Raw genomic sequence first — 12,615 nt, forward strand, 5'->3', positions numbered from 1 at the left:
GGAAAACCTGGTGACCTGTTCCCTTTAATGTGACTTATTAGGGTCCTGATTAACACAAAGAGCACTGAACTTCATCACATAAATACACGTGGAAATGGTTTTCTTCCTGGCGTTTTATTTTTACCCATTTCCACAGTATATATACACCCTGGTATTTGGTCGTACATAGCAGTTGAGGCCCTACTGCACCACCAGCGGCAGAGCATCTCTGACTGACATCTGCGCTGACTACCAGGATGGAGACCTCCCGATCCTGATCATTTTACAGTAATTAAATGTTATATCCTAAACATTTTCCAGTCCCACGATAGATATATATTTTTTATATACTTTTGTTTCACCAAACTAATATAAATTAAAAAATTGTGTATATTTTTTATATACTTTTGTTTTATATATAATGTGTATATACAGATAGATATCTATCTATCTGTGTGTGTGTGTATATAATGTACACACCATGTTGACACTGATTAGATCAAATAAAACAGGTCTTTGGGACAGTAAAAATAATGTATCAGACTGTCCTAACGAGCTCACAAATGGATCCTTAGTTAACTCATTCTGCAGCAAAGTCAAACTGCATGCAACATTTTTAATGAAACCCGATTGAAAAAGTTAATTTTATCCAAAAATACATATATTTAGGTGGGAAAAAAAAAATAAAAGGTTCCCAAAAACTAGCTAAAATCGACCCTCCACCTCTCGTATTAAACGTGATTATACATTTCTATTGTAGAGACTATACTAATGCAGTCCATCATCCCGCCATTGCTGAAAAAATTGATGTCCCATCTTCATCTCCAAACTGGCCGCAGCAGAGTCCTGGGCGGGGGCTTCGCCTTTCTATCGGTTTGGGATGGACCAGTGCAGATGACAACTGTGCTGTGTTCAGACATTTCCCATGCTGCCGCCGTGGTGGAAAATGGTGGAATAAAATTGTTGTGCCCGCTTGGCTACTAGAAATTTTGGAATAATACATCAGTCACCCAGTTTTCTCCAGAATTCTGGTGTAAAACTGTTTCGAAACCTCACATTATTTTTGGACAACTCCTAGTAATTCTTACCCCAGGTTCGCCAATTTTCTTTGAATTTTATTTTTTATTTTTGTTTCCTTTTTTTTTTTCCCCTGTAGTTACACAATGCAGCAAATGCCAATCAGAAAGAAAAATATGAAGCCGACTTGAAGAAGGAGATTAAGAAGCTACAGGTTGGTTTAGTTGACCGAGCAGACTGCAGATTTTGGAGCGGGTGGAGATGGACCATGTGGCGTGTCAATGACCAGCATATGTTTTTTTTCGTTTTTTTTTATTCGGGTGATATGTTCCCTGTGTAGGTCAGATTACCGGTTACTTACTGAAAATTTCCTTATCAAAATAAAAAAAAAAAAAAAAAAAACTGTGCTGATGTTTCAATCCTTTATTGCAGAGATTGCGGGACCAAATAAAGACGTGGGTGGCATCCAACGAGATCAAAGACAAAAGGCAGCTTATTGAAAATCGAAAATTAATAGAAACGGTAAAGAAAAGCAGTGGTGTGAATGAAGATGTGTACATGTCCGAGGCCTTGTGTGACCTTACTCTTGATGTATTTTAACATATCTTGCGCCATATTGAAATGTAGGGGGTCTACTGACATGGCAAACCCCAACCCATTATTAGCAAAGTTAGGATATGTCTGTCCAAAGCACCACTCCAGTGTTTTTTTTTTTGTTGTTGTTTTTTAGCGCTGGAGTGGTGCTTCTACTGTAAGGTCTCTGACCCAGTATTTTGGCTTTTTTTTTTTTTTACACTGGTCACGGCCATCTGTATCAAAGTGGACGGAACTGGTTAGGGCATAGTGAAGCCCCCTTGTCAAATTCATCATAATTTGCACAATAAAAGTGGCCAGAAGTGATGTGAGCGCTCCTGGTTGGAGTAGCATTTAAGGGAGAAGCGCGCGGCAGTTGTATAATGCACCAATTCCATTAAAAGGCGTCTCAGCCCTCTACCCGATGTCCTTCAGCTTTATTATTTTATTGTAATCTTAGAGCTTTTCATAAGGTTTTATAATACACACTTCCATAAATAACAATTCTGAAGCACAGTGTAGAGCTCTAAAATGGGATGCATCAGAATTGTTCCTTCATGAGCAATACAAGTATTTACTAAGGTAGACTTGTCAAGCGCTCGGCTGTCAGCGTCATGTTTCTGGCACAGTAAAACCTGAACGGCTCCTAAATTCCTCATTACTTTGTTACATGGCTGATACAAGCGCTCTTCTTATTTATAGCAAATGGAGAGGTTCAAAGTGGTAGAACGTGAAACCAAGACGAAGGCGTACTCTAAGGAAGGTCTTGGTCTCGCGCAGAAGGTTGACCCCGCTCAGAAGGAGAAAGAGGATGTTGGACAGTGGTTAACGGTAAGATTCTGCAGGGTGATGGACCCGCTATGGTTCCACTCCAAGGTTCTGTATATGGAGTTGTCGTACAGCACCATATCCCATCATTTAAGAAAAAAAAATCAGTAGCGCAATATGGACCAAAAGATTTGTCCCTTTCCTTGGGAATAGTTTATGGAAATTATCATATTGTATAACGAGAGGATACATTTTACGATTTTTCAAACCACTATACCCCGGATTCAACCAGCAATCTAACCTTTTTTGCCTTGGTCTTTAAAGGAGGAGCATGGTAAAATGTATATGCAAATGTGACTTTTTACATGATTTTTTATTTTTTTTTTATTACCACTATTACTAATATTGCTCATGTGCATTGCTGTTCATACTTTTTATCATTTTTAATAGCATGTAATGGGTTTATGATAAACTTAAAGGGGTATACCCATCCCCAACATCTAATATCAATATGTAGTAATAATATTAGCAAATACCTCCAAATAGAAATGTAGTATAGTTTTTCTGATTCGCTATGTCTCTTTCCTCGTGTGAAAGGCATTGCAGTAGCTTAGGTATCCATGGTTGCGACCACAAACAACTGTCACTCTGAGTGGTCATAACCACGGATACTTAACCTGTTGCAATGCCCTGGACATGGGGTAAGTGACATAACTTCTTCTTAGACCTACTACATATTGGCATAGGATCTAGGAGATGGGAATACCCCTTTTAATGATAATTCTTTTCTCATCCAATTTACAACACTTTACATTGTAGAGCTGGGTTTCCCATCCTGTGCTCTTCCCAGCTGTTTCAAAACTACAACCCCCAGCATGGCCTGACACCTGGTGGCTCTCAGATGGATGGGAGTTGTAGTTGAAAATCCCCCAGGTTTGGGAAACATAGGACCCTATTCATTATGCACTTTTTTATTTAGTCTAGTTTTTCGCTTTTTCCAGCTGCTTTTTATCTGCGCCTTATTTCTACTTTTAATTTGCGCCTTTTTTAAAGTCTGCTTTTTGTGTTCACTTGTCTTTTGTGGGTTTTTTTGGTATGCTCGCCATTTTGCGCATTTTGCTGATTAATCAATTGCGACTTTTTAAAAAGTCAGAACGTTTTTACACAAATGTACTCCAGTCCCCTTTTTGGAGTGATTTTACAGTACATCTGAAGTTTTTGCTCAAAATCTACTTCAAAATCTACTTCATTTTAGCACAACATGCAACCCTTTTCTCTGTCTGGTAGCACAAAAAAAGGTTTAAGCCAAAAATAACAAGCATTTTTTTTATTTGGCAAAATTCATGAACCATTTTGAAGAAATTTGGTACAAAAAAAGTCAATGAAAGGTGACTTTAAAAAACGAAAATGCAAATTTTGACTCTGGCCCATAGTTTGTGTATGTATCCTGCAGACAGAATATATATGCTGTGATGTAAAAGTCATCTATATAATAAGCGAATGGTTAAAGTCTGAAGCCGCATTCTTTTTTCTGTCCTTCGCAGAATACAATTGACACCTTGAACATGGGCGTGGATCAGTTCGAAAGTGAGGTGGAGTCTTTGTCGGTACAAACGCGGAAAAAGAAAGGGGACAAAGATGTAAGTTCACTTTATGGAACAAAAAAAAACTAGTTTCTTTACAGGTCCTGTGACTCTTAGGCCACATACACACCTTCCGTATTCGGTCAGTATTTCACATCAGTATTTGTAAGCGAAAACCAGGAGTGGAACAATCAGAGGAAAAGTATAATAGAAACACGTCACCACTTCTGTATTTATCACCCACTCCTGGTTTTGGCTTACAAATACTTTTTGTAAAATACTGACCAAATACTGAACGTGTGAACGTGGCCTTAGGCTTCATTCACACGTGCATGATTTTCCTCATATGTAAAAACGCAGATGTTGTGGATCCGAATTTCATCAGCGTTAAGCCAGTGTGTCAGCTCTTAGCATCACTGATTCATCAGCGATTTTCAGAGGAAAAAATAAATCGTAATAAACCGTACACGGATATCCACCTGTGTGTTCTCCATGACTTTCACAGACACAAAGACTTGTATGGGCCATTATGATCCATAACACAGAGCAAAAGTGGACATCATGGCCATGTTTTTTTTAATATTATTATTAATAATTAAATATATAATACACATCTCTATCTAGATAGATATATAGATACATAAATCTATATTATAGATATATATATTACTGTGTATACATACTATGATATATACTATATCATAGTATTATATATACTGTATTATGTGTTTGTATAAATATGTATAATACAGTATACATAATCTAATATATATAATTGTCTTATCCCGTCTGTCTGTCTGTCCTTCTGTCCAGGAAATCCCGCGTCGCTGATTGGTCCGGCCGCGGCCAATCAGCAACGCGGCATTTCAGAAAAATATGGCGGCCATTAGCAGCCCATCTGCCGCACGGAGGTCAGCGGCGATGCAGCCGGCTGCTCGCAGCATAAGTCCCCCGACCGGAGGCGCCGCTGACCTCCATGTGGCTACCGTCGGGAGATCAGCGGCTACGGCCGCTTATCTCCCGACGGCAAGTGTGACGCTTCCCTCTCCCCTTCCCCCGCTTACTCATGGCCCCGGCGCCATACTTACCCCTCCCCGTGCCTCCACAGCAGCTCCTGTGTCTTCCGCTGCTGCACTGTGACGTCTCAGGTCAGAGAGCGCTGTGACGTCTTTACACTGCGCTCTCTCCTGAGCGGTCACAGCGCACATCGGGAAGATGCAGGCTACGCTGGAGTACGGAGCAGCAGCTGAGAAGTGAGGTGAGTATTGGATTTATTTTTTTTTATTGTATGGGGGCATAGGGCATTAAATGGTGGGGTGGGGGTGTGTGACATCGTGGAGGGGCCATTATAAGCGAGGCGGGGGTGACATCCTGCATGGGGCACTATGGGGGGGATATGACATCCTGCATGGGGTATTATATAGGAGGGGTGCGACTTCCTGCATGGGCCATTATAAGGGAGGGGGGATGTGACTTCCTGCATGGGCCACTATGGGTGGGATGTGACATCCTGCATGGGGCATTATAAGGGAGGGTGGGATGTGACATCCTGCATGGGGCATTATAAGGGAGGGGGGGATGTGACATCCTGCATGGGGCATTATATAGGGGGGATGTGACATCCTGCATGGGGTATTATATAGGGGGGATGTGACTTCCTGCATGGGGCATTATAAGGGACGGGGGGGATGTGACTTCCTGCATGGGGCATTATAAGGGAGGGGGGGTGACATCCTGCATGGAGCATTATAAGGGAGGGGTGTGTGTGACATCCTGCATGGGGCATTATAAGGAGGGGTGTGTGACATCCTGCATGGGGCATTATAAGGAGGGGTGTGTGACATCCTGCCTGGGGCATTATAAGGGAGGGGGGATGTGACATCCTGCATGGGGCATTATAAGGGGGGGGGGGGGGGAGTGACATCCTGCATGGGGCATTATAAGGAAGGTGGATGCTCCCCGGTCCTCACTAACACGGTTCGCTGATTGCTCGCGGCGACCAATCTGTGAATGTGGCGCCAATTTTAAACACGGTCTCCGGCCAATTGGCGGCAGATTTAAAAGAAGTACGCCACCGTCGGGAGACATATTCTAGAATACCCGATGCATTAGAATCGGGCCACCATCTAGTGCTATATATTATGCAATATAGATGTAATAGTAGATATAATGTAATATAGATGTAATAGTATACATACACAGTATATATAATGTAATATATACTATATATAATGTAATAGTATATATAATGTAATATATACTATATAATATATACTATATATAATGTAATATAGATGGAATACATTATATATACTGTGTATGTATACTAATATATACTATATATATTATGTAATATATATGTGTGTGTGTGTGTACATATAAAAACATATCTAAAGATATAGCTGTGAATGTACAGTATAATATATCTAACATTCTCACTATCATGACAACTAGAGGAAGGGTATTTACGTCTGTTGTGTGCTCCCTCTTCTTTCTGCGGCTCTGTCTGTTACCGTCTGTAGCAGAAGCAGGACCGGATCGAGGGACTGAAAAAGCACATAGAAAAACATCGGTACCACATCCGAATGCTGGAAACCATTCTGCGAATGTTGGACAACGATTCGATCAATGTGGATGCCATCAGGAAGATTAAAGATGACGTAGAATACTATGTGGACTCCTCACAAGATCCAGACTTTGAAGAGAACGAGTTCCTGTACGACGACCTTGATTTAGAAGACATTCGTAAGTGGCTAGAATAGATGATGACTGACACGGCTACTCGTCCTCTCTAGTTCAGCCGCTCATTTTTTAAACAACAGAGGCACAAATTAGCCCAATACCCCTTTTGGCTTATGTTCACACTATACGGAAATTTAGGTAGAAAAAAATATAAAAATCCGTGTCAGATTTGATATTTGCACCAGGAGCCAGTTTCTGCTTAGATATTTTAGTACTGTGTGCGGATGAGATTTGTGGCCATCAGGGAAAAAAAAAAAGGTAAAATATTTTTTGAGTGCAGTTTCCTTATATGCTTCTATGGGAAGTTTGTAAAAAATAAAACGCTGCATAAAAAAATGTAGAATGCAGCAATAAGCGTGCCGCGTTTTCGCACGTGGGGACATGGCCTAAGGCTTAGCTGCAAGTTTTGAAAAACTGCGTCAGGCAAAGCGTTAATAAAGCTCTTCAGGCCTTTTGTAGAAAACTAAAAAAAAAAGCCTAATTAGTTACTGGGTGAATTGTGATTGAGTCGCCTCAGCTGTGCTCGTTGGTGGACACCATGCGTCCTCGTTAAACCCTGAGCAGATATCCATGTGCAGGGCAGCTGGAGTCTCAGGCAGGTTTTCGTCCTGCAGGAACACATGGGTCGCCCATGCTTTAGTCGTCACTATGCCGCACACTCATGTGACTTGTTTTTCGACCCTTCCAGCACAGGCGCTGGCAGCTACTTCCCCACCAAGCCACAGTCACATGGAGGATGAGATCTTCAACCAGTCTAGCAGCACTCCCACCTCCACCACATCAAGTTCTCCGATTCCACCCAGTCCTGCCAATTGCACCACAGTAAGTTCCTTCACCTGCTTTATTTCCAACCACCAGCACAAATGTGTCCGTTTTATGCAATTTTATTAACGTGGAAATTTTGCAGGAAAACTCTGAAGATGACAAGAAAATCAGAGGCCGGTCTACAGACAGCGAAGTCAGTCAGGTGAGTGGGATCCTCACATTTCTCACCTGTCATTTCATCTCACATCTCCATTCATTGTCTTAGGCCGCGGCCCCGCTATCCGTATTCGGTCAGTATTTTTCCTCAGGAGTGGGAACCAAAACCAGGAGTGGGTGATAAATGCAGAATTGGTGACTTGTTTTTATTATTCCTTTTCTCTGATTGTTCCTCGCCCGGTTTTGGCTTCCACTCCTGAAAAATAATACTGACCGAATACTGATGGTGGGGCCGTGGTGAAGTACTGTCCCCAATGCACAGACCGGCAGAGGATCTCCTGAACTGAACGTGATGGCCTCATTAGCATATATAAGGCTGTCGGGTTTATGTTAGGAGACCGGTGGATAGTACACACAGACATTGCTTCACTTCGTGTGTAAGGCTGTGTTCCCACGTTGCAGATTACAAGCGTTTTTGATGTGGAATTTCCGCAGCGGAAACGCTTGTAAAACGCTAGGTAATCCGCACCCCATGGTCCCCAATGGGATTCCGCAAGTTCTATGCACATGCTGCGGATTTTTCTGCAGCGTTTATTCTGCGTTCAAAAATCTGCAGCATGTCAATTAATTTTGCGTTTCCGCAAGCGGAATTGCCTTTGTCCAATGCATAAAAAACGCAAGGCAATTCCGCATGCGTTTTTCCAGGAGAGGACTTGCAGAAATGAAGCACAAATTTTCTGCTTCATTTCTGCAACGTGGGCACATAGCCTAAATTGGGGTATAGCACCACCCCCTTTTTTTTTTTTTCTTACCTTTTGGCACTCTGCCGGTACTTTTAAGACTTTGGAATAAGCCCTTCTTGTTTGGGAATATTTTACCCATAGAGTTTTCAGACTGAAAAAGGACATATATTTGCAAAATGAGCAGCAGTCCGTACTTTAGTTCTCTTTACATAGCTTGCATTTCAGTAGGGCAGTAGTTATGGAAATCTGCCTGATTCTTTATTGGGCATTATTTACATGAGCAGTTTTTTACGATGGCCCAGGTTAAAAAAACACACACTGTTGTACAAATTCCTATAGATGTATTTCTGGTTGAATAATTCTTACAGGAGAGGAAAAATAAATAAAATATAATTTTTTTTTTCCTCTCCTATAAGAATTATTCAACCAGGATATATAAAATGTATTGAACTTTATATTTTTTAAATATAGCAATCTTAAAAAGTGTTTGTAGATGAGACGCACTTGTGTAAAATAAAATATATATAATATTTTACACAAGTGCGTCTCATCTACAAACACTTTTTAAGATTGCTATATTAAAAAAATAGACGTCCTCATATCACCACAGTCTATAGCTGTGCACTTCTCAAGCTGTTTCATTATTTTTTTTTTTAACCTTTTAATACAACTATTGGGAGAAGTAATGGCATTAAATGCTTTTCTTACCACAGAAATAATAAAGGTATCACTCCTAGAATACTTTTTAGCCATAAAAGTATTTACACAAAAATAAAAAAACACAAATGTCCCGATAGTTTGAGTAAAATAAAAAGCAACCTCCATTTATTTGGCTTTTATCCTCACTTAAAGGGGTATTCCCATCTTTGCTATTCATAACATGTCCTGGCACCATTGATGCACTTTGTATAGATTGTTTATATTTCTAAGTTCCTTTCCTCTGTTGTACGCTGTATTCTGCCACTAAGTCTATATTTTGTGTTGTGTTTTTTTTTTTTCTTTTGCAGAGCTGCCTTTCAGTCCCTGCAGGGAATGTTGTCGTCCCCCGGCGTATGTGTATTTCCTTAAAGTGTAACAGGGTCTTTGCTTTTTTCTTTTTTAGTCACCAGCAAAGAACGGTTCTAAAAGTCTCCATAACAACCATCATCCGCAGTCCCCTGCAGTGACGCCAAGTTACCAAATAGGAAGCAGCTCCAGCACGTCATCTCTGGGAAACGGGCCGGGCACCAACAGCAACGGAGCGGTATCAAACAGCAGCAGTACGAGCAGCAACAGCAGCACCAACAGCAAAAACAACCCGTCCAGCGGGCACACGGCTGGCACACCCACACCTTACGCCCAGGCAGTCGCCCCTCCTCCATCTAGTACAAATACATCCCAGCCAAGGCCCCCCAGCACCCAGCAAAACACGAGCAAGCAAAACGGAGCAACAAGTAAGGCTCAGTCACCCCGCACCTATTCCACGGAGATCTATCCTCCTGCCATTGTATATATACAGAAAGACAGAATAATGCATTCCTATTCCACAATCTGTATTAACACAGATGTATATGGATTGTTGAATAGGAATGAATTGTTTCATTTTTTTAATCTGAAATATTTGGCTTTTGTGCCTTGTATCATAGGTTCTTCTACAAATCCAGAAAGATCTGCAACATGTGATGCAAAGTTTTGGAAAATTGAGCAGTTCACATATACGTTCAGAATGTTTTCTTAATAAATTTGGCGCTCCCTACACTAGCAGTCATTAGCATGCAAAAGAATGTGCGGGGGGGGGATTTTGATATTTTTATCAAGACTCGTGTCTTTGAAGGCAAGGCTTGAACCTATAGACCACTAAGGTATGGCGTGCCGTATTTATTAAAGGGAATCTGCACCATGTTTTCGCCACCTAATCTGAGAGCAGTATGGTGTACGGACAGAGACCCTGATTCCAGTGATTTATTTATAAGGCTGGCCATACACATTAGATGGCATAGAGCTGACAGTCATCTCATCCGACTCTCCCATATTCTGGGGCACTGCTGTTATCTCTAAGAAAACCGCAGGGAGAGCAATGCGATTGGCAGGCCAAAATCTGACATCATTTGTCCGGCACCCCCATACACATTAGACCGTCGGCTGACCCAGTGGGTTTAATTTGTATTGGCTGATAAAATATCTGTATCAGCAGATTATCCCTAAAGTCAGTAAACCTGCTGCCATGCGATTTGTGTGGAGCTGGTCCATGTAGGCTCAGCCTGCCGTGTGATTAGGGGGTCCCGCCCTTCAATCACAGGTTGAGCTAGTCAGCCTAATGAGCAGAGGCGACCTGTAAATTTCTCATTGTGTTCCTGGTTCACTACCTGGCCACCCATGTGTAGGAGGAAAAATGTAACCTCCAGGCTTAACAAAAGTGGAAGAAAATAGTTTTGCCACTTACAAAGTTTTTTTTTTTTTTTTTTCCAGGTTATAGCTCAGTTGTAGCAGAAAACTCAGCGGACACTGCACTAAGTAATAGCAGTCAGTCACAATCCAGCCAGTCTGTGATTCACAACCCACCGACCAGCACTGCGTGAGTACAAGTGCACGGGGTTCCTGTGTTTCTGCTGTGTTATATCTGTGCTTGTGATGCTTTTTAAGACCCTTGAAAGCCCCAGCTCTAGACTTCAGATCCTGAGGATTGAGCAGATCTCTTGGAGAAATCTCTCTGGAATCAGAATCCTAGTGATCTGCTGAATATTGCGGCTCCATTTTGCACTTGCTGCATGTTGTCTACTCTCTTAATACTTCATGACCTCATTAAAACTGGCCTGTGCTTTGATGCAGATTTTGGTAGATAGCCCCAGTCTGAGGGGTCTGTAGAGCAGAAATTGTTAATGCACCATAGAAAGAAAACCAGTCACTGTGTCTGCAGTAATGGAGTCACTGTCTTGTCTATAAGTTTTGTGTTTTTGTTTTTTTTTCTTTAGAAAAGAGACGAACAGTGTATCGCAGCCAGCCAGCAGCAGTAGTGCCAGCACGGGGCCTAGCTTACTATTACCCTTAAATGTAAATCCTCCTAGTTCGCCAACACCGAGCTTCAGTGACCCCAAACCCAGCCAGCCACTACTAAACGGGCCTCCTCAGTTCAGCTCCACACCAGAGATCAAGGTAAAATAATCTGCCAAAGCCTACAAAACCACCCAGAACATGTTTGTACCAATTACTTAGTGTTAAATGTGCCCTTAAAGGTAATTTGTAGCACAATTCGCACTCCCCAAAAAAACAAAAAAAACAAACTGTTTATATGGTCATGTTGCTCTCTGAAAGATGTTCACACCTTTTGCTCCTTGACTGAAATATTGCTGTTTTTTAATTCATCTGCAAATAAAACTTAAAGGGGGTTGTCCAGCTTTAGGTTGCAAGTTTGTAGTCGCACTGTTTGACTACGGGCTTAGGATTCACAGGGAGCAGACTGTCATGTGATTTCCTTCTGGCCACATTCCGACTAGATGTGTCCAGCCTCTCAATACACTTGCATTGAGCAAGGCATTACACATCTAGTCTGCATGTGACCACATGTATGCAAATCACATACAGTCACGCACTCTGAGCCTCACATTGCGCGCATTCTCCGATGCAAAGTTGTAGCCGAAGCTTGGACAATCCCTTTGTGCTTTTGGGAGTGTCAAAGTACTTCCTAAGCCTCTGCTTCATTTGCATATAACTCAAAACCGTGATATAACTTTAAACATGCCCTTGGTTAAATTATAAGTGCTCTGATTTTTAAAATATCCTTCCAGTCATATGGCGGTATTGCAGCACAGAAAAGTCAGTCTTCTCACTGCTGGAGAACAGACTCTGCTTCACCTGCCGGACGGAGCATGCTAGCTGCAAAGAGACTAGTCCTTGTGTAACCCACATCTTCCCATAACGTTATATATTAATAATTGTTATTGCACTGTAACCTGCTGCCTGCAGATCAGACTGCCTGCTATAAGCAACAGCTCCAATTCTAAAGAGATTTCTGTAGTATTTCAGGTTTGTGTTTGTATCTTTTGGGGACACCACAGTATTGGGTATTATACACCTTACCACTATTTTCAACCCTTTTACTGTGAGGTGTCTACTTTCAGTAAATAAATAAAATAAAAAAATAACTCATACTAAAATTTTTTTTTTCCCTCTTCCTCCTTTAGGCACCTGAGCCTTTAAGTACACTTAAATCCATGGCAGAACGTGCAGCTATTGGAACTAACTTGGAAGATCCAGTGCCTACTATCCTTATGGGTGATCGAGCTAAAGGTTACTTTCTGATATTTACTGCC

General features: G+C 41.5%; 1 protein-coding gene across 10 annotated transcripts in view; it reads left to right on the plus strand.

Moving 5' to 3' along the window:
- CNOT3 (CCR4-NOT transcription complex subunit 3) overlaps positions 1-12,615 on the plus strand; it is a 39,164-nt gene that overhangs the window by 22,752 nt on the left and 3,797 nt on the right. For all 10 annotated transcript variants that reach the window (XM_073656383.1, XM_073656381.1, XM_073656385.1 and 7 more), the window contains 11 exons: positions 1,136-1,210; positions 1,429-1,518; positions 2,272-2,400; positions 3,882-3,977; positions 6,443-6,665; positions 7,351-7,484; positions 7,570-7,629; positions 9,429-9,759; positions 10,775-10,880; positions 11,278-11,458; positions 12,487-12,592. In XM_073656383.1, the coding sequence (XP_073512484.1) occupies positions 1,136-1,210; positions 1,429-1,518; positions 2,272-2,400; positions 3,882-3,977; positions 6,443-6,665; positions 7,351-7,484; positions 7,570-7,629; positions 9,429-9,759; positions 10,775-10,880; positions 11,278-11,458; positions 12,487-12,592 (1,531 nt within the window). The remainder of the gene's footprint in view (positions 1-1,135; positions 1,211-1,428; positions 1,519-2,271; positions 2,401-3,881; positions 3,978-6,442; positions 6,666-7,350; positions 7,485-7,569; positions 7,630-9,428; positions 9,760-10,774; positions 10,881-11,277; positions 11,459-12,486; positions 12,593-12,615) is intronic.

The sequence above is a fragment of the Phyllobates terribilis genome, unplaced genomic scaffold, assembly GCF_046119375.1.
Source record: "Phyllobates terribilis strain yellow unplaced genomic scaffold, ASM4611937v1 Scaffold_12__6_contigs__length_324123572, whole genome shotgun sequence".
Lineage (NCBI taxonomy): Eukaryota > Metazoa > Chordata > Amphibia > Anura > Dendrobatidae > Phyllobates > Phyllobates terribilis.